A 27,963-nucleotide genomic window follows, 5' to 3' on the forward strand; every position below is an offset into this window, starting at 1 on the left:
TTTTTACTGTTCATAGTAGACTACTGTCTGATTTATACTTTAAATCAATAAATATGATCTCTAAGGAAACACATAATGAGACAGTATATAACTGAAGAGCTTCTGATCTATATCAAGTCAGCAAACTAAGGCCTGATGCCTGTTTTTGCTAAAAAGAGTATCTATATTTTTAAAGTTTGTAAAAACAAAATGAAAACAAAGAAAATTTGTGGCCCATGAAGCCTAAAAGAGTTACTATTTGAAAAAATATGCCAACAGTGGTCTACATGAAAAACTATTTTCTTATGACTTATTGAACTAAAAACTAATAAGTAAAGAAATAAAAGGTTCATAGAGCTGTGACTTGGACAGAAAAGAGCAAGAGAAAACAAGAGCTGTTAGTAACAATGCTATGATACTGAATGAAGTCAACATTTAGATTTTCCCAGAAACCGTTTAGTAAAAATAAACAGGCTTCTTAATAGAAAGAGAAAAGCATAGGTTTACAAGTTGGGTATGTGAACACATAAAAAATATTTGAAGCATAAATGACAGGTTTAACATAAAGGTGACAGAAAAAAAAAAGAGGCTTATACTTTTTTCTTCTTAGAAAAAAACAGCAGACCAAGAATGATGAAACGCTTCCTGTATGTTTTTGTGAGAAGGGAAGGACAGGTGTGAGGTGGGTATACACAAACTGTCACAAGCATTAAAGCCCAGGAGCACACGAGTCCATCATTATGTGTCTATAAAATCCAAAAGCTTCAAATGACGTTGTATAGAACTAGAGGCATGGTTTTTAAGAGAGACCATTCATTCTCCACTTCTCTGAGGACATATATACTTATCCACAAAACATTTCTTAGGGTCATGGGACCATGGCAGTGAAAGCATGAGTCCTAACTACTGGACCACTGGGGAAGTCCCATTTTCTCCTGATCTGTTTTAAAATTTAAAATTTAATTTTTAAAAATTTTAAAATTCAGATACTATTTGTCCTGTCTTATATTTTGTAGGAATAAAATTAAAGGAAAAAAAAGCTGCTAAATATTTTGTAAACTAAATGTGAAACAAATGTACTATAGTAAAAATCATGCACGTGACCCTACCTAGTCTGAAGAGGTAAAGTACCCATGAAGAGATGATCAGTTATTTAGTGAGGTCTATGTGAAGATCAATTTTCAAATTTCAATCCATTACTTACATCAACCATCGTATTCCCTTTCGCACTAATTCCTGATAAAGCAGCAAGGTACTGGCAATTCTACAGGCATAACACACAACTCCTGTCATTGCCTAATGAAGAGATACAAAGTGTCAATATTTGGTGCTAAATTGTGGTATAGGGTAAGAAAAACTTTCACATAAAATTTTTCAAACATTCTTATTTTTATCATTAAAAACAGGATAAAGCTACTAGTTCCTAAAAGCTAAGGACAGATATAACTGCAATAAACATTTCATCCTTAATATAATAATGGTAAACATGCATTGTCTCAATGAAGAACATTTTCTTATGTGTTCAAGAAAAGATATAAAGAAGAGAGAACATGAGACAATTTGTAATGGATAACAATCTAAATGAATAATTTCCTAAGCTATACAGGTGTATATAAAGATACACTTTTTATTGCTTCCATTATTGATAATTTTAATTCAGATGTTTAGATAGTAATTTAATTAAATACTAACCTTAGCCATGCTGGCATCCCCATCTAAATCATAACGTGGATGTACTTTAGGGAGGGAAACTGAAATATGAAATAAAATAGTTAAATCAGAAATAAAAAATGCATTATTTTAACCTTTATACATCAACCTCCAAATTAAACATTAACCTCTAAATTACCTTTAAATTAAACATTAGTGATAAAAACTCTTTAATGTTCTTTCCCTGGTTTAAAAAAAAACATGCTCATTCTTTAACAAATTACTACCTGAACTATTTCTAAGGAGTTTCACCTCTTTTTCTTAAATATATTCCAACAGAACAAGTTCAATGCTTTTCTTTAAATCTAAATCAAATCCCAAAGATCTAAATACAAATGTAAAATTCCAGGTAATTTTTTTTCACCATCAGAATTAATAATTTAAAAGATTCCAAAATACAGATCTAATTATTCTTAGATTCCAAAGCCTGGCAAAGGGTCCTATTCACCCTGGAAACAATAAACATTTGTTGAAATTTATGATACAAAAGGTTATTCTGAGGGTTAGTAAAATATTAAAAGCAGAGAGCTACAGTAAAACATGTATGACAAAGTATTTTATCATTTTATAAACAAAATATTTACTGTCAAATCTTGTTACCTATGAGGATTTTAAATTTTACTACTACTCATTTGATTAACTTACAAATTTTAATATTTATAAAAGTTCCACATTAATGTCATCATTAATCAACTTTATGAAGATGACAATCATTTTTATAGTTTTTTTTCCCTTGGGCTGCGCTGTGTGTCTTGTGGGATCTTATTTCCCCAACCAGAGACAGAACCCAGGCCCTCAGCAGTGAAAGTGTGGAGCTGTAACCACTGGACCACCAGGGAATTCCCAGTTCGTTGTTGTTTTTTAATGGCTAGTAAGAACAACAAGAAAAATCCCAACTTACTTTTTTCATATATCAATCCTATGGTACTCAGAGGTTCCCGGCTTACTACAAAGATAGGGTTTTCCTCAGAAGTTTTAGGGAAATGCTGTGCCAGTCTTCCAGGTTCTAGAACTAAACGTCGTCCTTCATATATAAGCTCTTGATTTGAAGAAATAATTTTGGTTTGTTTATATACTAGTTCATGAAATACAGTAGCACTGTGTGAGAAAAATCGAAAAGGACAACATAATTGGGATAAAATGAGAGGTAAAATCTTTTTTTTAAAACCAGTGCCACGACATCCATTTCTCAGTAAAACTTTAGATCGTGACCAGTCCACAGAAATGCTGCTTTGTTGATGTGGACACTATAAAGTCTACTAAACTGAAAATTCCACATGGTCTGTCGGTATGGCAGTCAATTCCAAGACATTTTTATGTCTGGACACCTATATTGGATATGTGCAATTCACAGGAGTCTTAGTATTTCATAAATGGGAGCCAATACAGAAGACAGTTTGAGGTTACTGACTGGAGTCAGAACAGCTGGGCTCAAATTTCAGTTTGCTTGCTTACCACTTACTTACTACCTTAAACTACTTAACTTTTCTGTGCTGTGTTTCTTTATCCACAGAATGGGAGTAACAGTCCTCACCTCACAGAACTGTTGTGAGGACTACATGACAAATATATAAGGAATTGAGAACATCACTTACAACATGAGTATATAATATGTGTTAAATAAGCTAATAAAATCAGGTATTTTCAAAATGATGTTTTGGGGGAAAAGGTAGATTCTCCCTAAAAAGATCCATGAAAAAAAGAAACAAACCAACATTCCAGCAGCACTGTTGTGATTTTTCTCTGCCAAAAAGCCTCTGCTGTGATTTTTGGCTCGGGCTCAGGTGGGCTTTCTATGTACACATATACTCTTACAATGAAATAGTGGCCAACACCTAACTATGTTACATTTCTATTCAGGCTATTAAGCACCAAAATATAGATGATGATTAATATATTTTAGACAGCATATTAAAAAGCAGAGACATTACTTTGCCAACAAAAGTCTATCTGGTCAAGGCTATGGTTTTTCCAGTAGTCATGTATGGATGTGAGAGTTGGACTATAAAGAAAGCTGAGTGCCAAAGAACTGATGCTTCTGAACTGTGGTGTTGGAGAAGACTCTTGAGAGCCCCTTGGACTGCAAGGAGATCCAACCAGTCCATCCTAAGAAGATCAGTCCTAGGTGTTCATTGGAAGGACTGATGCTGAAGCTGAAACTCCAATACTCTGGCCACCTGATGCGAAGAGCTGACTCATGTGAAAAGACCCTGATGCTGCAAAAGATTGAAGGCAGGAGGAGAAGGGGATGATAGAGGATGAGATGGCTGGATGGCATCACCGACTCAATGGACATGAAGTTGGGTAAACTCTGGGAGTTGGTGATGGACAGGGAGGCCTGGCGTGCTGCAATTCATGGGGTTGCAAAGAGTCGGACACGACTGAGCAATTGAACTGAACTGAACCTAATGTTATATTAATATTATTTTATTCATTCTATTTACATTATTTTCAATGTTTATAATATTGTAATGTTAGTTAGTGTTAGTCACTTAGTCGTGTCTGACTCTGCAACCCCAGAGACTAAAGCCCACCAGGCTCCTCTGTCTATGAAATTCTCCAGGCAAGAATACTAGAGTGGGTAGCCACTGCCTTCTCAAGGGGACCTTCCTGACCAGGGATCAAACCTGGGTCTCCTGCACTGCAGGCAGATTCTTTACCATCTGAACCACCAGGGAAGCCCCTTATTGGATACAGATATTAGACAAAATGTCTAAAGTTTTATTCCATCTAATTGATTTTATTCCTTAATAAATAACCAGTGAAAGTCTCTTTTTTAATTTCATGAGGCATCAAAACTGCTACCTGAGTCTTGTTAAAATAGAAACTAAGGCATATAGAATGGGTTTGTAATGCTTTCCACTTTCATTTAAAAAAAGCATTTTGAGATCACTGTAGGTTCATGTGCAATTGAAAGAAATTGTACAGAGAGACACTAAATACTCTTCACTCAGTTTACCCCCAGTGGTAACATCTTGCATAAGTATAGTACACTATTATAATCAGGACCTTGATACTGACATAATCCACCTATCTTATTCAGATTTCCCTAGTTCTACATGTAAAGGTGTGTGGGATTTAGTTATATGTAGTTTTATCACATGGGTAGATTTTTATCACGTAGGTATAATCTGTTTTTTTAAGATAAAAGGGATGGGTCTTTCCCCAGCACTCAAGGGCTTTAGGCCACATATGCAGATAATTACATGAACTATCTTTAAGACTTATGCTTTAATATTTTTAAGTGACAGGACAATACTCTTAATAAAACCTGGCTCATTTATTAGTAAATGCTAATAGTAGTTATGTGGTTAAGTAATTTGAAAGAAGGCACATAAAGGAAAATAGTCTTGTAAAATTTGTAGTTTAAGAACAAGTTAGCTTACTTGTAAATTTTAGAAAATTAATCTTTTTACTTTAAAGATAAGTGAAAAGTAATTTACTAAGCACCAAAACATTTTCTAACACTTTCTACCCAGAAATGGGTACATCTTTTCTTCACCTGATTTGTGAAGATACGTAACTATTATATAACATCATGATATAGGAAAAAATATAAAGAGGTACTTACGTATTATAGCCATGAATATAAACTTTATGAGCTGTCATTTGTTGTAGTGAAAAGACATGAACTATCATCCGGTGAAGTATATCACTAGTTTCTGCAAAAAACTGGTCAAAACCCCAACACTTTTCTTGATCTGCCTCAAGGATGTTTGCAAGAACAGGAGTAAGCAGAACTTGAAGACCCCTAAAATAGTATTGAAAAGAATTACATGAAGAATCTAAGTACAAAATCATAATATTTACCAACAAATCAAAGGAACTGTTATTACTATTATCAGATAAGATTAATTTAAAATTGTAAAAAATCTACCAACTTTTTGGAAAGCCAGGTAACCTTGATTTAATATTACTTGTCAATGAACCAGGGGTTATGGTATTTTTATGTTGGCTTTTACATGTTATTTTCTTTGATTCTCTCCTTCCCTAGTTTCCTCACTTTTCCAAACATCCTAACATTGTATATACATGGCTATCCAGGTGAGATCAGTTGACTGGAACCCTGTGGTCATGAGGATAATAGTTTAACTTCAGGGTCATTAATGTCCTTTTAACATGTCACTCCAACACCTAATTTTTTATGCTGAATTCATATGCCTTTTGTAGCATACCTCTTCAAGAAGGAAAATCACTATAATCATTTAGCAATCAATTAATGCCAATTAAACTAAGAATAATCTTTGACTGTGTTAGTCGCTCAGTCTTGTCCGACTCTGTGACCCCATGGATTGTAGCCTGCCAGGCTCCTCTGTCCATAGAATTCTCCAGGTAAGAATACTGGAGTGGATTGCCATATCCTTCTCCAGAGGATCTTCCTGACCCAGGGACTGAATCTGGGGTCTCCTGCATTGCAGGTGGACGCTTTACCGTCTGAGCTACTAGGGAAGCCTCCAATCTTTAACTAATAAACTTAAATATTAAAAAAAAAAATGAATGGAAAGAACTTAATTCTTTCTCATGCACTACCTGAATTTTAAAATATGTTTAAATAGACTCACTCATGGAATTTCAAGTCATCTTAAAAATATATTCTTGACTACATGACAATGAAATAATTGTCTGTTAACAGTTTTTACGGTATGTGTACGCAGCATGTGCGTGCTCAGTCGTGTCTGACTCTTTGCAACTCCACAGACTGTAGCCCACCAGACTCTGTCCATGGAATTTTCCAGGCAAGAATACTCAAGTGGGTTGCCATTTCCTTCTCTGAAGAATCTTTCTGGCCCAGGGCTCAAACCCAGGTCTTTTGCCGCATCTCCTGCATTGCAGGTGGATTCTTTATTGCTGAGCCACCGGGAAAGCCCACCAAGTCTTGATGATAATCTGAATCTGAGGATTCAGTGGAGCTCTGAGTTACATACACACATGAACTTTGAATTACAACGTCAATCTATTTTTCACTTATATCTGTTTTCACTCAAGCTGAGTTAGATTTGTCTCACTGGCTATCTAGTCTTGACTAATACATATGAGAAAGAAGATGGTTATCTTTTTTCTGTAGTTCTTACATTTTTGGTAGTTGTTTTCATTATTGATTGTTAGTACTCAAAGTCTTTAGTATTTAAAAAAATCATATAACATACTTTGATACCTAAGCAATTTTTATAAAAAAATTTATAACTTAGTATACTGAAGAATAATTAGACAGATAAGGCCTGCTACCCTCCTGAAATATGCAATCTATATTTCAGACTGACAAAACACTGTGTGAATGTCAGCAATATAGTTAAACATTAAACAGCGAGTGCTCATTTCCTGACCCCTTTAAATTTTATCAGTTTTGCCTCAGATTTTCCAAATGGGTACTTTTCTAAATCAAAATTTAACACAGATCACTACTATAACATTGAATTTCTGCTCTCCAATAAAGTGACTTTCTCTTGGTAATTCTAGTTGCATGACACAATTTAGTTTTGGAGACTTTTAACACACAAAAATGAAACTGTCAGGCCAGTGGTTTTCAAAAATGATTTCCGCACTGGAACTACTGGTTTAAATGAGTTTTCACAGATATCAATACATAAAATGACAGAACATATTTCATTAACTTGTGGTATATATAGTATATATGTACAGTCTAAATATTTTGAATAAACATATTTACTTATATGTTGAAAGTAATACAAAAAGCACCCACAGATTCTAAAAGGCGTTAAACCAATAAAACATAACCTATATGTTCACTTGTGGATTATACAATCCCCACACTCAAGAAAAATGGAAAGTAATTCAGTAATTACAAATTCTAAATACTGATGATTGCCTTGGTTTTATTTCAGAGTAAAATCTAAAATAATTTACTCTCAAATTAGCACAACTTTGTAAATCAAATATACATCAATAAAAAAAGATATACAACAGAAAAAAAAATTTACTCTCTACTTTTAATTTCCTTTACCTTAAATCTCTCTCTGTGATAACAGGATTCATGTATAATTTGAGTTCTGGCTGCTATATTAAGACCCATATGAACTTTTGAAATGCTGGAAAAAGCAGTAGAAAACTGTTATTTCTCACCTTTTGAATAATAGGTTTACTTTTTGAAAATGAGGGTAATATTAGACTTCTTCAATGTTTGTTTCTTAGAACTCTAGTTATTCCTATCTGTACCAGTATTTGTGCTCGGTCATAATGAAGGTCAGCACAAGAGACACCGAAGTCCTAAGCTGGAACCCCACACTGGACACAATTCTAAGACCAGTGATTAGCAATCTGAAAAATGTATGTATGCTCTATGTCTTAAAAGAGATCTGGCAGTATTATTTACATAGACTCAAATCAATCTTTACATTTCCACAAAGATGAAAATTACAAATCAACGCATGCTTTAATAACATCTACTGAAAAATTAAGAACAAAACTACACTTAAGTATTGGTGACTTTAATCAACAAAGATCCCAACACCAAAGAGAACAGGGTACATAACACTGTACTTACCGAGAAAGACTACAAGAAACAGGCATGTCTCCACTCCAGTCAATTGGTCCATTTTCTGCTTTCTGTACTCCAGATATTGCACCAGAAGGCTTTCCAGTAATTATTTTATACCTTGGGAGGAATAAAAGCAGATTAAAATAAGCAGTTTGTTACTGCATAGCCTATCAAAGGGCTCTGCAAAAATATTTCCTCAGTTGCACCTACAATTATCTACTAGACAAAACTTTGCGACTGATGTTCACAGGATCCATAAAACAATCAAAACACTTTGAATCTGACTGACTGAAGTAGAATAGTGGCTGTACGATTATTTTACATATGCCATAATTAATTTTCATTTGGGTTCTCAGAGTGCCATATAACAGCATCTTGATGTTCACAACAAAAATATTCATTTTTCCATCTGAAAAAATTGAGCAAACACAAAAAAAGTTATGTTACAGAATGTATCTAGACCAGGAAAAAAGCATCTAATCCCTCTTACTCATATTATCCAAAGGCACAGTCAACTGGACCATGAAATTACTACAGAATGAACAATAGCTTCCTTTAAAAAAAAAAAAAATATAAAACTATACATAGCACAGTATCAGAAAGTTTCTGCATATTGAGAAAATATATACACATTACAGGATTAGATGTGTGTACCAAAATTAAAAGCCAAACTTAATCTGTTTCTTGATGATGGTGATAAAAATAAAGATGAAGTCAAGAAAGAGATGAATGAAGAAGTGAAAGAATACTAATAATGATGGAGGTGGGGCAATGAAAGCAGCCTTACAGGTGTCAGCCCTTTCTAAAACAAAATCTGAAATTAGGAGAGAAATAAGAGGTTCATGCCTTCAAGATGAAAATGTAAATCATAACACATCAGAATCTTATGTAAGTTTATAGACAGTATTTCTGACATAATTTTTGATTTGTTTTATGTCTACATAAATGTGCTCTGAGCAGATTAACATACTCTTTAAAAAAGTAGAAGAAACCAGAACAACTGATCTGAGCTGCTTGCTGTTTCTTCAGTAGAGACAGCCAGGATTTCTGCACTAAGAGATTTTTCAAAGAAGGAAATTAATGTGAAAAATAAGTTGCATTCACGTGAGAAGGATCAGATTGTGGAGAAGTTAAGTAGAGATATGTGAGAATAATGCAAGAAGAGATGTGAACAGAATGAATGGCAGAATTCTTAATTAAGGTAATGCTTATAAACTCTTGAAAAAACTTATTTTGTTAAGATACATATCTAAATATATTTATTAACATGTAAATAAGATTCTGAGGGATCAACACTCCCATAATGTGAGAGGAATACATCACTCAATAGTCAAGCAAAACAATCCTTTATTATTTCTTAAAGCGCTTCTGAACATTCATTAGCATCAATGTTCATAAAAAGTTTAGTTTCTGTGCAATTAAAGAAAAAAATTCTTCCAATGATATTAGAATGTACCAGGTATTCCCAGTTGTTTATAAGTCACGTTTCCTTTATTAAAGAGCATTACACTTTTATTTAACCCATTCTTAGTGCAGCAATACATGCTGATACTGCTTTAAAACACCTATGACAGCAAAGCATGATTAACTGTTTGGCACACTTTATGTTTAATGAAGAAAGACAGAAACTGACTCTAAGCCTTCATTAATGAAGAGATTTTATAAAAAGGACTCTGCTGTGATGATGCTATACCAAAATCAGTACACTAATGGATAACTTCTTCCCACAAATATGTATGCTTTCCTTGACGGAAAACATTCAGGTTTTAGCAAAAGTCATGGTATCAGCTAAACTAGTTTTACCTCCTCAAACAAACAAAAGAAAAAATATGCTTCTCCTAATTTTCTGAGATAAGACCAAAGATTTTACGTTTACACTTGTGATTATTACTTATAAAGTGTTAGTTGGTCATGTCCGACTCTTTGTGACCCCATGGACTGTAGCCCAGCAGGTTCCCCTGTCCATGGAATTTTTCAGGCAAGAATACTGGAGTGGGTGGCCATTTCCTCCTCCAGGGAATTTTCCCTACCCAGGGATCAAACCTGGGTCTCCTGTATTGCAGGCAGATTCTTTACCACCTGAGCCACCAGGAAAGCTCCACTTATAAAAGGCAGTGTTAAATATATAAAGATCTGAGAGAAACGTCAAAATCTAAAAGAACAGTTGAACACATTAAGGCTGTCAAGTGAGTTATACTTCACTGAACCGAACAACATTCATAACCTCACCTTATAGTTTTATGTGTACAGAGGTTGGCTATTTCTCATGAGGCAAGATCAACCACTAATTTCTTTGAAAACAGAAAGATGTGTGGCCAATGTACAAATGAGTTTTATCATAAATTTCACATCTAACAATCCACCCCTCTTTTCTTCCATTATTTGGTTTATAACAGTGACTTCATATATAGTAATAATTTCCTAGTAACTATGGCAGTTGCATAAATGTAAATGTACTAGTAAAATGCATTCAGCAAAATGTTTTAGACTGAAACAGCAACACTAGAAAAATAATATTACATTAAATGTTATTTTTGAAATAGTTAAAGAAATCAGGTCAGTTCGTATTTCTTTTTGATCCACTAATTCTATTAGTGGTTCTATTACTTCATACAAGTATTTTTTAATTTTTTTAGTTATATGGAGGGAAAAACTAATAAGCATACAAAAAGGACTAAATAGTGCTGAAATAAATTTCAGAAGGCACAATATTTTTAATATGGACTGGATGGACCAAATATGGATGCCATTTATACTTTGTACATAAGATAGTTAAACACAGTATGAAATAGTATCTCTATACATTTTTATAAGGTTGTACTCTTACTAAAAAATCAAATAGTTTAAAATATCGGAAATGATGGCTAGATCAATACTTAGTAGTGTACCTCTCTAACATGATGAAATACAGTAAGACATATACATTTTAAAAGTCATTTCTAATTTTAAATGGAGAAATCACTTACATCACTTCCTTATTCCTACGTGGCCCTTCAAATGGTCTAAATGGCAGTGATCCAGTAGCTGCATGGTAAAATGTTACCCCAATGCTCCAAAGATCCACAGTTGCTCCATATTTCTTCTGATGATCTTTTCTTAGCACTGCTCTCTCATACATATCAGGATGCTTTAAAAAGAAAAGAAAAAGCTGCTAACTTGTGTTCTATGAAATACATTACACAAAAATAGGTATTCAATAATGTCTGGAAATTCTACTTTACTAATAATTTTACTTTCCCAATCTGAAAAGACTATTTCACATCTTCCTCTCTCTCCTCAAACCTCCAATACCACCTCCTTAGACCCTCAATTTTGATGACCTCACTTCATACTACAGTGAGAAAATGGAAGCAATCAGAGATCAACTCTCCTTTATATCTTTTACCAAAAGCCAACCTACCTGAATCTGTGTTCAGAACCAGTTACAATGGAACTGCTCTTATCAAAGGCTTAACTTTTCCACCTGTGCTGTACCAAGTTGCTTCAGTCGTGTCTGACTCTTTGCACTCCCATGGACTGTAGCTTGCCAGGTCCCTCTGTGCATGGGATTATCCAGTCAAGAATACTGGAGTGGGTTGCCATTTCCTTCTCCAGGGGATCTTCCCGATCCAGGGATTAAACCCGCATCTCTTATGTCTCTTGCACTGGCAGGCGGGTTCTCTACCACTAGCGCCACTTCTGTGCTGTGGGGCCCATCATATCATCTCATCAAATCTAGAAATCAATTCCTAAAACTACCCCTTTTATTTTATGCATCATTTCCCCCCTTTCTATTGGCTCATTTCTTTCAGCTTACACACATGCTTTCCTATCTCCCATTAAAAAAAACTCCAAATTGACCTTACAACCTCTCCGAGCTATCATTAAATTTTCTGCTTCCCTCCATAGGAAAACTCAAAACAGCCATCCACACTGACAATTGCCTTACTTCTTCATCTCCCATTCCAGCCTGTGGCATTAAATGTTACCTATATCCTTTAACATTCCAAACCATTTCTTGTCCTGAGTTCTGGATTCATATATCCTACAGTTTTCTCAAATGTCTAAAAGATAACTTAAACTTAAGGTATCAAAAACAGACTCCTGGTCTTCTGACTCAAACCTGCTTCCTTCTAATATTTACCCTTTAAGTAAATGGTATCATCATCTACCCAGTTGCTCATACCTAAAACATATCAAGACAGCCTCAATTCCTTTCCCTTGTACCTCACATGCAATCTATGTGAGCAAGTCATAAGGGCTCTAAGATGAAAACTAAATTTCTAGAATGAATTCAGAGGACTAGCCTGATTGGGTATGTTGGAGGATACAGCAACTCAGATAAGTAGCTGGTCTGATGTTCACCACATGGTCCTTAAGCACAGAAGACACTATGATACAGTTGTGAAGAACAGATGGAATTTATAGGGCATGGCTTAGGAGCTTACAGATCCAGACAGAGATTCTTCTGGACATTAAGCTCTGCAAAGGACAGCCAGAGGTCATACATGCTTAGCTTCCGTGACACTGTCTTTATGTAAATTACATGCTGTAAATCAAGATTTTTGGTAGATAAACCTATAAGAGTGTACTCTGGACCAGAGCAGAGTGATCTCCCAAATGATCCCAAACTAAAACAATGCCTTATGACACTGTGGTATACGGCAGTGGCCCAAGGGACTGGGATAACACTGCTGGGAGGGTGTCTCTACTGTAAATGATGCAGTTTATGAATTCATCTCTCGAAGGGTCACAAGCTCTGGATTATTTTGGGGGGGATGGATGGGACTTTTTTGGGAAATACATTTTAATGAGAAATTAGAAGAGGTGACAAGCATGAGGGGCTTAAGACGTATGTCCGAACATGGCTACCAGATACACAGGGTCTGAGTGGTTTTGCTGATTCTGTGGCCTGGTACATAAGGCATTATTGTCTAAAGAAGCACGAGCCAGACCTCTGTCCTAGCAGAAGGTTCTTACTTTATCAATGGTGCTATGAAGAGGCCAAGAGTACCTGGACATGCCTGATCTTCAAAGAACATGAGGCTGCCAACCTGGGAAGAGCAGATACAGTGATTCTAGAAGGAGACAAAGCGGGACCTCCTCAAAAGGTGCACTAATATAGTTCCTAAATAGTACAGCTGGAAGCCTTCCCTAGGCTGAATGATTAGCTGGAATGGCCTGATGCATGCTGGTCTGACATATCTGGGTCCACAGGCTCTCTCCTGAACGTGCTACTTGTATTTGCACAGGGATTAGCATTAGGTGCCCGGGCCCCTGCATCTGGGACAGGAGCATAAGGACAAACCTACTCTAGGTTCTCAGGTTAAATCGGTTTGGCCAAAAAGTTCATTTGAGTTTTCCTGCACTATCTTATGGAAAAACCTGAATGAACTTTTTGGGTAATTCATATTAAGAAAGCCATCATATTAAAAACAGTAGAAGAAAAAATGCTGGTGCTCCCTTTGGTCTTTAACACATAAAAAGGAGAAGATTCAACATCTGGTCCGGGAATTCCAAAATGAGAAAAATTTTCATTTAAAAACAGAAATATTTCTAGACTGCTGAGTTTCAGGCTGTGTGTGTCTTATATCATAACTGCTGGTGTAATCTATTAGAAAAAAGAGTTGGGAATAACCTGAAATAGGAAAATAGACTACAGTAAAATTTCAGCCAAGAGATCAGCATGGACTTGGAAGTTAGTTTATTTAATGTTGTGTTCTTTCCATTTTACAAGTCTGTTAGTGGCAGAGGCTAAATTGTGGCCTTCACAGACTATGTGAAAGACTGACAGTCGGTAATAGGGATCACCCTCACAAAGGCTAGTATGGTACTGCCGTTGTTTCTTTCGATCACCACAGTCATTGGGAAGGGCTACTGGAATTTAGTGGGCAGAGACCAGAGATGAGAGACATCCTGTTGAACATGCTGACTTCCTGCATGACTTTTGAATATCCTGCTAGATATTTGTGCAGCTAAGAAATCTGTTTATAAAGATCTCACTTCATTTTATATGTAAACAGTGTATTTTTGACTATAAAGTAAACAGTATTTTTGTAGCTATAGGAATGCAATATACATAAATCTACTTTGTTAAGTTAGAAACTTTATCAGGAATTCTTCAGTGCTTTGGAAAATGATGTCAGTAACAAGACTTATGATAATATGACTCACCAATTCAATACACAGGTTATCACTGCATGTGCACTGGGGGTAACATCATACACAGGTACAGGCATCTAATGATTTCAGTTGTTTGCTACTGAAATTGATAGTAAACTTTTACATATTAAATAGCTATGATTTTATCATATTTTCCTTTATATTAAGATACTATGCTCTTCCTTTAATTAGGTATGCTGGTTGATTATATTATCTAAGAATTTCATTTCAAGATACTGAAAAGAATATTGTAAAACATTTATTATTAACAGGGGGTGACCATACAGGGTAGAAACCACCAGTCTGTGCTCTGGTTGGCTTCTGCTTACTTCTCCAATTCTTATCACCTGCCTTTTCACTAGGTCCAGCTATTCTGTCATCCCTTCTGTTTCCCAAACATCCAAGGTCACTTCTGTTTTTAGGCCTTTGTAGTTGCTTGTAATGCTGCTTTCCCCCCAGATCTTTGCATGGCTTGCTTGTTTTCATCATTAAAGTATCAGCTGACTTAAGATTGAAAGGAAGCTTTCCCCAGCTATCTTTCTTCTGCTTTGCTACCTTATTGTCTTTCCAACACTTAATTATCTGAATTTATCTTATTTACTTGTCTACTGTCCTCACTAGATTGTAGGTTCCACAGGAGCAGAAATCATGTACTTCCGGTACACTACAGAAGTCTCAATTCCCACAACAATGCTTGTACATAAATAGCTGTTGGGTAAATATAATCCATTTTTAGGTTTTTTTTTTTTTTTTGGCCGCACTGCACAGCAGGATCTTAATTCCCCGACTAGGGACTAAACCTGTGCCCCTGCACTCTAAGTGTGAAGTCTTAACCACTGGACTGTCAGAAAAGTCCCCATTTTTAAGTACTCTTAATAAAAGATTATCAAAATACAACTGCAGATTAATTAGTGGTTACATATTGATAGAACAAGTTAAGATACTTTAACGCATGCCAGAGTTAGAACAATCTGAATAAAGTTATAGGGGCACCTTGACTTTATTCAAATTATAAAATTACCATCACAGAATCCAATTGGAAAAAAGTCACAGAATCTAAGACTTTTAAAATAAAACTCAGAGCCATAACCAATTAGTGACAGCTATATATTATAAACTTTCTGATTACATGTTAAATGTACTTATTTTTAAGTGCCTTTCTTAAGTGTTTCAAATGTTTACTAACTTCACACAAACACATCTATATAAACTGTTTCAACCACGGAGCTTTTCTAGTTTTCTAGTATTTCAAGTTAGATCTTTTAGAGGCATTTCATTTTTTTGTGTGTGTTTCTAATAATGGTTCTTTTCATCTTTCAGTAACCAGCCTCCCTGAAGAGAGTCTTCTTCAGAATTATAATGAAGTTTGCTCTACAGGGAACTGTATTATAACAAGCTTGTAATATATTAACTGCTCTGATCCAAATAAGGAAGCCTTTACTAGCTAGATGCTTCTGGAGTGTACAGATAGTTCTTTCTTTTAACATAGATGCATAACATTAGTAAAATTATTTAAGAGTATTATAAAACTTACAAGAATTTTTTTAACAGAAAGCAACACCCTTAGAAACCAATACCTAATTCCACATTACATACCATATTCATTAGAATAGAAAATTTAGTTTTTGCCATGAGTTAAGACATTTTATACAGTGATCTGGTTGACCAACTACCCATATTTATAATATATCCAGCTTCTTAAAATAAAATTATTAGTGATGCATGACTTACCAAATATTCTTCTGTGCCATACAGAGAAACAAACTGCTCATCATCTTCTAATTCTCTAGCTGCACCAAAATCTGTGAGTTTGTACACAGACTGTCCGTCTTCTCCTATCACACGCATGATATTTCCTGGCTTGATATCACGGTGAACTATGCCATTCTCTCGGAGATGATTCATTCCACCCACTTCAACAATAAATATAAAACAAAGGAAATCATAAGTAGGTATGTGTGTGTGCATCAGATTCACTAATGAACATTAATATATTCTTATTCACTCAATGTAAGTTTTTACATAAGTTGGTCCAAAGTCATCTTAATCAAAGAAGTAATAGATTATACTTAGATTTTGTATTTCATGCTTGAGTAATGAGAAATTTTAGAAGAACAGGGATCAATATGGTCTAAGGAAGAGTCCAGTCTCTCTTAAATACTGTCAAGAAAATGGAACACAATGATCTTAAGCCTATGACTTCCTGAATTACTTTTTGTTATATACCTGTGGGCCATCTACCTAAACCCAAGAATACAAATTTCCAAGAAAAATAATATTTCACCATAATTAAAATTTTTACTTTGGGGAAAAAAATTCCATAAAATAGTAAACTAGACTCAATACATAATATAGTAAAAAAAAAAATTAATAGAAATTGCTGAAATTGTTTGGGCTAACTGACATGCAGTGTCATAGAATGATAGTCTGAACCATTTGTTTGACAGCTGACAGATTAATGTCCAAGCATGACATATAAAAATAAGTTTCAAGATATCAACATTCAATTATGGAAACTCAGGACTACCAGTATACTTAGGAACCTAAGTAGTCTCTACTGCTTCCAGTATCAATTTCAAGAATTCCCACTAACCTCATACTTTAAAACACTGGGCTTTTCCTATTCTTCAAATATTGATTCATTTCTTTCCAAGAAGATATTATTCCCTGTGGCTGCCATATTCTTTTTTATTTTTAATAACAGGTTTATTGAGATAAAATTTACATATCATAAAACTCATTTTTTAAAGTATACAATTCAGCAGTTTTTAGTATAGAGCCACAGAGTATACAAACCATCACACCAATTTCAGAACATTATCATATGCAAAAAGAACCCCCACATCTCTATTAGCAGTCACTCCTTGACTCCACTCTCCTCTCAAAGCCTTGACCACCATTACTCTGCTTTCTGTTTCTAAGGATCTGCCTATTCTGAACATTTCACATAAATGAAATCATACAAATACTGTTGCCTTTTGTGTCTGGTGTTTCTCACTAAGCATAATTTTTCAAGGTGCATCCACGTTACAGCATGTACCACTACTTCATTCTTGTTGCAAACAAATAACACTCCACTGTATGTAGCCCATTTATCTATTCACCAGTTGGTGAATACTGGGCTTCCTTTTTTTGTTGTTGCTATTATTATAAATACTGGTACACAAGTTTTTGTGTGGAAATATTTTCAATTCTTTTAGATGAATACCTAGGAATGGAATTGATAAGTCCTATAGTAACTGTTTAACTTTTTGAAGAACTGTCAGTCTACTGTGTAAAGTGCCTGCACTTTTTTTTACAATACCACCAATAGTATACGAGGGTTTCAATTTCTCTACATCCTTACCAACGCTTGTTTTGTCTTTTTGATTTTAGCCATCCTAGTGGGTATGCAGTGGCATCTCTTTACGGTTTTGATTTGCATTTCCTTAATGCCTAATGATCTTTTTATATATTTGTTGGTCACCTGCATATCTTCTTTGGAGAAATGTCTACCAAATCCTTTACTGATTTTTAAATCGGGTTGTCTCTTTATTGTTGACTTGATGGTATAAAAATTCCTTATCAGACATCTGATTTGCAAATATTTTCTCTCATTCTATGAGCTGTCTTTTTACTTGACTCTGTCCTTTAGACACACAAAAGTTAATGTTGATGAAATTTATCTACTTTTTTCTTATTGTACTTGTGCTTTTGATATCATATCTAAGAAAGCACTCCATAAAGGTCTTTAGCTTTGAATGTAATAAATGTATTTTTAAAAATTCTTATGTCATTAAATTATATTTACACACATATATAATCATATAAACAAATAAACATACCCACATCTCGCAAAACAATTAGAAACTCAGACTCTGGTAGTCCATAGGCATTAGATGGTTCTTCTAAAACAGTGTATAAACTCCCACATGGACAAAATTCCATAATAAGTACTTTATGTCTTGTTGTTGTCTGGAAAAAGAAAATCACTGACTGGGGAAATCGAAAAAATAAATTTTCAATATATGCCAATACTCATCTGATTTCATTTAAAAGTTGGATTTGCTACAATAATGAAGGTATTTTGAACTGCTTTTTACCTAGGGTTTGTTAAATATTTGTTGACTGTACAGATGAGAGTTAACACTTTCCAAAATTAATATTAAAATTGGATTTTTCTTTAAAGACAAACCACAGTAAAAGCTGGCTAAATCCAATTAGAAAATCACTGCTACAATGTTATAACGGATCTTTCAAAATTGTTTAATTTCTAATACATAATAGTACATTTAGGATATGAGCTTTTGTCATGAATCTCTTAAAACACTTGAGTTCTTCTTGTGACAAACACTTTCACTACTTTTACTTCAAAGAAGGGAGTTATAGCTTTTTTGGGGGGCAGTACAATGTGGCATGTGGGATCTTAGTTTCCAGATCAGGAACTCAACCTGCGCCCCAGGCAGTGGAAGCCTAGAGCCCTAAGCACCGGGCTGCCAGAGAGTTCCCCGAGTTTTAGCCTTAAAAAAAATAGGTAGCAGAATAATTGAGTGGTCCCCTTGGAGCAAAGTTCTAGTCAGCTCATAGGAATCTAAGCTGCTGATCTGTTTTAAACCATGATTTTAATGTACCATTGATTATAAGATACAACATCAATTTAACAATAGCTTTATAGAGGAAAAAAAGAAGCATTACCAACTTACAAATACACATTGATTATAACATAATGCCCATTTCAGAAACTTGAAAATGTGAATGAATCTTAAGTACAGCAGTCATTATCATTTTTTACTCTTTCTTCCTTTTATAATTTTTTTCTATATATCCCCAAAATAAATTTATAAAATATTTAAAAAACTTCTTTACTATTGAGTAGTATGAAAGAAATAATTTTAAAAGAAAAAAGCTGTTGCTTTTAAATAATGAAATAACTGAGTTTTGAGGAGTTGAAAATTTGAGAAATATCTCTAATTTCATCACTGAGATAATTATATTTGGTATGTTTCCTTCCAGTCTTTTTTCTACGTAACAAATCACATTATAGACACATAACACTTTGTACACCATACTGTATTTATCAAGATCATACTGCATATATATTTTTAATACTCATTTTCTCACAAAACATTATATATAAGCATGCTCCCAGGTGACTGAAATTTTGTTAAATATTTCTTTTTATTACTGCTTATTGGAAAAGACTCTGATGCTGGGAGGGATTGGGGGCAGGAGGAGAAGGGGACGACAGAGGATGAGATGGCTGGATGGCATCACTGACTCGATGGATGTGAGTCTCAGTGAACTCCCTCAGTTGGTGATGGACAGGGAGGCCTGGTGTGCTGCGATTCATGGGGTCGCAAAGAGTCGGACACGACTGAGCGACTGAACTGAACTGAACCACTGTGCAGTACAGAATTAATTTTAGCTAGAGAGGTCTAAGCGCTTGCCCTTGGCTACTGGGAGCTGATTCAATAGGCCTCTAGAATGTCCTATCTGCTAAAAGTGTCTCTATCTGGGGGCTTTGGCCATGTGATGGTCTAAAAATGTAATTTATGATGGGGATCTTAGGACGTGCACTTCCGTTTCGACTTCTGGAGGCTAAGGAATTAGCCAGAACCCACAGGAAGGGTTGGAGACTAAAGTTCGGCCATGCGGAATATGTGATTGAACCTCAGTAAAAACTGTGCACACCAAAGGCTTGGGTGAGCTTACAGGGTTGACAGTACTCTGTGTGTACTATCATATCATACATCAATGCCAGGAGGATAATGTATCCTTGTGGAAAGGAAGATTCATGTTTAGAACCCTCCTATATTCTGTCCTATGGCCCTATGGATCTCTTCCTTTGGCTAGTTCTAATTTATATCCTTTTGCTTTGCTGAGATACTAACTTGTAAGTAGAGTTGACCTTTGAACAAAGCAGGGGTTAGGGGTGCTGACTTTCCATGCAGTAGAAAGTAGTTTCCAGTCAACGCCCTGTATCTGTAGCTCCATATCTGCAGATTCAACCAATCTCGGATTGTGTAATACTGTAGTACATATTTAGTGGAAAAAAATTCACATTATTATTGGTGGACCTGTGCAGTTCAAACCTGTGCAGTTTGAGGGTCAACTGTATAGTGCCTTCCTGAGTTCTGTGAGTCATTCAACATTCTAGCAAACTATCAAATCTGAGGGCAGTCATGGGAAGCCCCAAATTTGTAGCCAGCTGATCTTAAGGGAAGATGGCCCTGGAGACGCCTGAACTTGCAGCTCGTGTCTGAATGAGCAGTCTGGAGGGACTTCTCTGACTGCACGGTTTGTCAAACTCCTCTGTGGCTCGTGTAAGAAGTCTTGAACAGACTTGGCAGTCCAGAGGGCTATGCTTTTAATCTTCAGTATCGCTAACTCTGGCTAACTATCCATCAACCATTCTAATTTATTTAACCATTTTGTATTATAAACAGGACAGCAATGAACATCTTCGTGCATAAAATTATAGCTTACATTTCTGATTACTTTCTAAGAAGTAATCACTAAAAATGAAATCACTGATATAAGGAATATAAACTGCCAAATTGTTTTTCAAAAAGGTGTGATTTGATTACCCATAATAATGAGATTTCTATTTTTCTAAAGACATTTTTATTTTCACTGTTTCCCACTAAAATCAATTCTGTCTTTGACAACTGGATTCACATATCACTCTCTGGATTCCAAAGATTTTTTATAAAGCCTTCCTTGCATTGTTTGACTTTCTCTTTATGTAATTATGTCAATTTAACTTCGCTTAGGTTTTGCTGTTAGTAATAATACTGGTAACCACATTGTATATTCTTTTATTACTTCAACTACTTTTTCTGATTCTATGAGATTTTCCATTGTTATAGTCCATTCCATTCCAACAATTTCCATTGTTATATCTGTTTCTGAGAATAAATATTTGATGGTATGAGCCTTAATTTTCAGCATTAAAAAACCCGCTCTTTATAGAACAATTTTTATGTTAGATTATTTCTCCTGAATTGTATTAACAACAATAAACATGACAGGATTAACTAAAGCTTGATGACTTACCTCCTCTTCAATAGCAAATAATTTGACAATGTTTTTGTGATTCAGTTTTTTTAACACTTCAAATTCTCTCATTTGAACATCCACTGGACGAAGGAAGCTTATGTTATTAAATACTTTGATAGCAAATAAGTCACCAGTTTTCTAAGAAAAGGAGAGAAAGCTTTTATTTACTTATAATATAAAGAAAATAAAAAAGGTAGCATTAGAACAAGATACAGCAATTTATCTTTTTTGTAGAACACCCTGAATATTTTTAAGCATTGGTAGTTTGTACTAGGACTCTTGATCTTTTTTTTTTTTTTAATCTAAAATACATTAATCAACTGCTCAATATTTATTTCAAATAGTATGCTTTGGAATGTAGAAAAGGCTATTTTCTTTCATATTATAAATAAAGCTTCCATTGTGATACATGTGGCAAAGACAGCCAACAATACTAAAGGCAAACACGTATTTTGACTGAGAAATAGTGAAACTCACAAGGTTTCTCTGGGAACTAATAGTTTTAAACTAATCAAAGCAGGAAGAGAAAGATTATAAAGATTATATTCCACATATGAAATTTTCAGTAAGAATCTCAAAGTAAGGCAATTAACTTTTAAGATTCCCTAGCTGGATAAAATGTGTGTATGTGGAAGTAGAGGAGTTAAGAGTAAGGTTAGAGCACACCCTTCTTGCTGGATTGCACCATGGCTGCTGCTGGGGACTTTCTGCAACTTCACCTAGATGACTAGGGCAGGTTGCTGCTTCCCACATAATTTCTGAAGGATCAAAGGCATTTCCTTTCCTTCACCAAAACAGCTGCGGTAGCCCAACTCTCACTCTCTCAGGGTCCACTGAAGTACATCAAACACAGAATTACAAAGCACAGCCGAAATTGGGAAGGCATCTTAGAAGTACAAAACACATGCTTCATTCCAGGTGAACAGCACATTCTCATGTTCTTCACAGAATTAACCTTAAAGGCTCTCCTGCAAACCCTCTCACCTCTTTCCAATCACTCAGGCCAGATTCTCTGAGTTTAACCTTACTTTTCCCACAACCCAAGGCTGAACCCGCCTAGAGTTAGTGGAAAGCTCGTTTCCTCTATGAGCCTGGGGTTCAAGCATGCCTTACGTAAAGCTTTCTCATGGCTCTCTGTCTTCGAGGACCCTGCGCTTTTCCTGCTTTGAAGCCCTCTCTACAGCTTCCCACCCAGATTAACCACCTACATCTCGTTGCCCTCCTCCCCTCATCTTAGAATTTCATGATCTTCTTCTTAAGACCATTTAGCTGTCTCACAAGCTCAGTCTTAAGTGCACTCTGTAGAGACCATCATCTGTGTGATGAGATCACTCCTCCCTTTCTCCCATGCTCCCTCCACACCAAATACACGTATATTCTTTCCAGAGGAAAAGACCCACTGACTGTTTTCAGACAGAATGAAAATGGAACAATTTAACCAGGGCTCATTCATACTGTTTTACCATTTGATCAGCTAGGATAAGAACACTATCAAATCTATTACCACCCGACAGAGATTTTTCTTGAGAACATTTGTCTTAAACTTAGTCTGAAATGAGGAGAATCCTAAGAAAGGAGCAAGCAGGGGAAATAACACAATGCTGCAATGTATCCACTGTGACCAAGGCCAGTATTTTCCACTCTTCTGTGGTCTAAACATACCCCTGAGTTCACTGGGATATGTGACAGCATGTCCCAGTTTCCCTCCATTCAACTGCACAGTCACCTATCAGTCACTGTCCTTAAGTCAAAGCACTACGAATAATATTTAGAGATTCATGAGTACACATATATACAACGTGCAGGTCAACATGTCCTTCCTAAAGCTCTCGCCCCTTTAACTTCACCTAGTTATCACATGCATATACATTCATCCACACACAGTAGCAGCTCCAGGCAACTTAATGAAAAAGAGACAAATTAAGTAGGTAATAAACTTTGTATGGGGCTTCCCTGGTGGCTCAGACAGTAAAGAATCTGCCCACAATGCAGGAGACCTGGGTTCGATCCCTGGGTTGGGAAGACTGCCTGGAGAAGGGAATGGCTACCTTCTCCAGTATCCTTGCCCGGAGAATCCCATGGACAGAGGAGCCTAGCGGGCTATAGTCCATGGGGTCACAAAGAGTCTGACACTACTGAGCAACTAACACTTTCACTTTCATATTTTGTACAGGGCTTCCTGGTGGCTCCGTGGTAAAGAATTTGCCTGCCAATGCAGGGGACATGAGTTCAACCCCTGGATTGGAAAGATCCCCTGGAGAAGGAAATGGCAACCCACTCCAGTATTCTTGCCTAGGAAATCTCATGGACAGAGGAGCTTGGTGGGTTACAGTCCATGAGGTCATAAACAGTTGGACACGATTTAGCAACTAGTCAATAACAACAACAAATACCCTGAATAACAAATAGTAAATTTAGGGACCTGGTCACTCCCAGCAATAACATAAAAAGGGTTTAGCTAATACAATTAAAGATCCTTAAACAAGCAGTAATTAAGGGGGAAGCAGGATTTTGGGGGTATAGTCCAACTGATGTCACTGAGAACAAATATGGTTTCTCAAAACACATTTTGAATACTAAACTAGATGTTGGCAATATTATAAGTCAATTCTTATGCCTCTCAAATCCTTATTTGAGGTTTTTGAACTCTATTGGATAAAGAACATTTTTACTTCCTTTGAAGAACTTTAGGTCGTGTCAGGGTAGTCTACTGTAGTTCGTCCTCATTCACTCATTCTTTCAGTCATCAGGCATTTATACCACCTACTAAATGTAAGTACTAACATGAAGGACACTGGATATCTAAGTAAGGAAGTAAGGAAAGGCACTAGTAAATAGATATTTACTAGCCTCAGGCACTTTAAATATGCCTCCCTCAGTTCCTACCACTACTGAGTACCTGTCACTCCCTCAGTTTCTAATTTATGTTCCTTCCAATGCCACCTTGCTACTAAACCCAAAACTCTTCGTGCAGAACTGTACTTAAAATCATTAAAATTTTAGTGATTTTAATAAATTCTGTGGCTAAAATCACTAGGTCCACTCAAAGTATTTGACATATACCAGGTAAGTCTGATAAGTTAATTTGGGTCATAGGAAGACAGAGGGTCAGATGTGTCTCACTGCTAAATTCAGTGCTGCCACCCATTTTCTCTTCTTGGCACATTGCACGAAACAAAAACAATTTCTAGGACAGGAATATTCAAGGCTGATCACCATGAATCTGATCAAGGACTGGAACGTGTGGATAATTCTAAAAACTGGAGGTGAAAAAAAAGCTGAAAACTGTTCGACACTTCTGATTCACTCCCTAAGAGCCACAGAGGAAATAGCACCCCTCTGTGAACATTTATTTCATTGTCACAGACAGAACTGACTGGTGGTCTCAAGGCTACAGAAAAATATATAGAAACTCCTCCTTACTAAAGTGTTTTGAGCTCCTGGGCTGAATTCTTAGTGCTGAAAAACTAGTAGATGATTATTTGCATCATAAAAGGATGTTTTTATTCTATTATTTTTGCAGCTTCCTTCCCAGAACAGAAATTTTAATGATTTTAAATTTCTTCATTTTTAAATGACTTCAATTATCTTTCATTTCATTTTCCAGTATAGAAGCTGACACAGAGTCCTTTTGGTTCCTGAAATGCCTCTGGGATTAGCCCTTTTATTCTATTCTCCCTTGCACTAACCAGTTCTGATTACCTCATACCAGGATATAGCCTTTGAAACCTGGGCTCCTTGTTGATAACTTCACTTTACACCAATCTACTCTGTAGAATGCTGGTTTACTTCAGGGGCAAGAAGCCTTACTACAGCACAGCAGAATCATCTGGGGGTTCCCCTCAAAAGTTCCCATCTGCTCCTCACCACGCCTCTCTCTACTGCCTCCTACCCCAAATCACCGCCACACTGAACTCTGTCAGTGAGCTCACTCTCTACCGCAGGAGGACCAGGTGGAGGAGAGAGCCAAAAGGCCAACACTAATTTTCCCTAGTTCCTTTTTTCATAGAACCTTCTGTTTTTCTCCTTTCCCCAGCACATGACCTCTGCCACTCCTAGGTAGATAACACCGCCTCTGACACCAGCAATACCTTAAATAACCACAGAAACACATACTCTCTTTAGACAAAATAATCAAACCCACCAAGTGTAAGCGTGCATCTCAGAAAACTACACATACAGTGCTTTCACAGAATTCTCCGTACCAACCTTATGTCTTCCACGAAAAACATTTGCAGTAGCTCCTTGGCCTAAAATATCAGATAAAAGCCACAGATGATTAGAAGTGCTCTGCATCTCGGCGTGCTCAGGCGATCCTCCTGTTATACTAAGAGAAAAGAAAAAAAAATTGCATGCTTGTTTTAAGGGAATAATACATTTAAGAAACAAATGTTAGCTACTTTTATTCTCAAGAAAGAGCACCTATAATTTACTGCTAAATTGAAGTGTACAAACAGTCCAATAAAAATCTAACTTTCCAGCAATAGTAAAGACTAAAATGCTGTGTGGGCTCTGAAAAAGCTTTAACTAATGACATCTTATATATTCAGTTTAATTCACAGGGCTGAAAAAAATATTTATTTCCTTCTAATTTTTTCTCTGTCAATGAAAGTGATAATTTACCTCCTTAAAATGTTTTGAGAGATTAATCACTGATGCATCATATTTTAAAGTGTTTTAAATAAAATAAGGTAAAATACAACAAAAATATAGAAAAAAAAAACTTTGTTTCTTTCAGGTGCAAGGCAACACTAACGAAAACAATTGTCGCCATTACATAACCTTTCCTAATTTAAAATTTCCTCAACCCAGAGCCTGACAACCAGGATTCAAAAGAGACCTTTCAGCCACAAATTCTGAAATTAACTTAAGGATAGTTTTTCCAACCTCCAAATATATAAATAAACACATACTTAGTGTATATTAACAAGTCTTTAAAAATAAGCAGGGGAGACTATGCATGTTTAGAGGCAAGAAACATATGGAAAAATCTCTGTACCTTTTGCTCAATTTTGCAGTGAACTTAAAACTGCTCTAAAAAAATAAAGTCTTTAAAAAAAAACAAACAATACCCCTACCCTTGTCCTTCAATATTCTAAAACTGTGTATCTATAAGGATATTGTAAATATTTGTGCTCCATGATGGGAGTAAAAATGAGGTATGCTAAATAGCATAAACACTTGTTCCACCATGCCAATCTAAACCTGATGTAGTGTCACATTTAATCTTAACATCCTTTCACAGTTAAGTCAGAAATAGATATTCTGGAATGAATTAATGAATGCCAATATTCCAAGTAGGGTTAAGAACACAAAGAATGGACAAGGTCCAAACTTCAACAATCTTTGTATATTAAGATATATGAATATAATTTTACCCCCAACTAATTCAGATAAATAATTTTATATACAGTAATTTATGGGAAATAAGCAGTAAAAATAAGATTCTGTTTTCAAAATATGAAATACACATATATCAGCTACTGATATAATAAAATTGTCAAATATCTTTTCAATAATATCTTCAAGTATTTCTCAAGAATGAAAAGCTTCCTTAATTAATGTAACTTTGCTGCTTGAGCTAACTATAACTGACAAATAATATCATTAGGTACCTATGTACATCTAATGGGTAATATAAAACACATTGATCAGCTAAGATATGAGGCTCTCTAATATGCAGATGGAGAAGGCAAAGGCACCCCACTCCAGTACTCTTGCCTGGAAAATCCCATGGACAGAGGAGCCTGGTGGGCTGCAGTCCATGGGGTCGCTACAAGTCGGACACGATTGAGCGACTTCACTTTCACTTTTCACTTTCATGCATTGGAGGAGGAAATGGTAACCCACTCCAGAATTCTTGCCTGGAGAATTCCAAGGATGGGGGAGCCTGCTGGGCTGCCGTCTATGGGGTCGCACAGAGTAGGACACGACTGAAGCAACTTAGCAGTAGCAGCATATGCAGATATTAAGCTACGGTGTCACAATGATTGGGGAAATGCCTTTTCAAACTATCTACCAATTATCCCACAACAACAGCATGCTAAAACATGACTCAGCACACCTAGAAGATGCTTGCTATATAAATCTTTCCAAAAATTTGACACAACATAAGCAGGCACTCAACAAGTACGGGATTGGCGATCCTGCCTTAAGTCTACTTCCTTATACCGTCCAAATTGAAAGTTACCATTTGTCCATAGATGAAAACCGGCTTGGTGACGCCGCATATGGACAAAGTTCCAGGATTTCCAAACTCTACCACTAAGTGAATCATTTATTAAACATAACATTCAGCGTTCTACAGCGAAAAAAGCCGGCCTTCGGTTACGCACACAATTATTGGGGAGAACTTGTTTTGAGGACACCTATTGAAAACACCCGGGAAACGGGCTGGAAAATACACTCGTAAGCCATTTCCCAAAGGAAACGTTTGGGAATTTGCATTACATGTATGTTCATTAAAAACGTTTTCGGCTTCTAGCTTCCGGTGAGCCAACCCCTGCTGTTTTCATTAAAACCCTAATGACATGTCTTTTTAATCGTCTGAAAAATCAAACGATCGCGTTCACGCTCGGAAAGACAGGAGAAAGCAGCCA

General features: G+C 35.8%; 1 protein-coding gene and 1 non-coding gene across 4 annotated transcripts in view; one reads left to right on the forward strand and one right to left on the reverse strand.

Moving 5' to 3' along the window:
* The window catches only part of TBK1 (TANK binding kinase 1), a 43,266-nt gene that overhangs the window by 14,821 nt on the left and 482 nt on the right, over positions 1–27,963 (reverse strand). Inside the window, exons 2-11 of one of the 3 annotated variants that reach the window (XM_005206636.5) lie at positions 25,574–25,691; positions 21,362–21,502; positions 18,151–18,280; positions 16,058–16,239; positions 11,152–11,312; positions 8,192–8,302; positions 5,261–5,440; positions 2,591–2,787; positions 1,672–1,730; positions 1,184–1,275 (exon numbers count right to left, since the gene is read on the reverse strand). In XM_005206636.5, the coding sequence (XP_005206693.1) occupies positions 1,184–1,275; positions 1,672–1,730; positions 2,591–2,787; positions 5,261–5,440; positions 8,192–8,302; positions 11,152–11,312; positions 16,058–16,239; positions 18,151–18,280; positions 21,362–21,502; positions 25,574–25,660 (1,340 nt within the window). In that variant the 5' untranslated portion in view covers positions 25,661–25,691. Of the gene's footprint in view, positions 1–1,183; positions 1,276–1,671; positions 1,731–2,590; positions 2,788–5,260; positions 5,441–8,191; positions 8,303–11,151; positions 11,313–16,057; positions 16,240–18,150; positions 18,302–21,361; positions 21,503–25,573; positions 25,692–27,963 lie in introns of those variants that run through there. The other 2 variants (XM_010805192.4, NM_001192755.1) reach the window with 2 other exon arrangements.
* On the forward strand, positions 13,501–13,570 carry MIR2285F-1 (microRNA mir-2285f-1). The gene has a single exon (NR_107730.1). It is a non-coding gene; the product is annotated as a microRNA mir-2285f-1 (primary transcript).

This window comes from Bos taurus, chromosome 5 (assembly GCF_002263795.3).
Source record: "Bos taurus isolate L1 Dominette 01449 registration number 42190680 breed Hereford chromosome 5, ARS-UCD2.0, whole genome shotgun sequence".
Lineage (NCBI taxonomy): Eukaryota > Metazoa > Chordata > Mammalia > Artiodactyla > Bovidae > Bos > Bos taurus.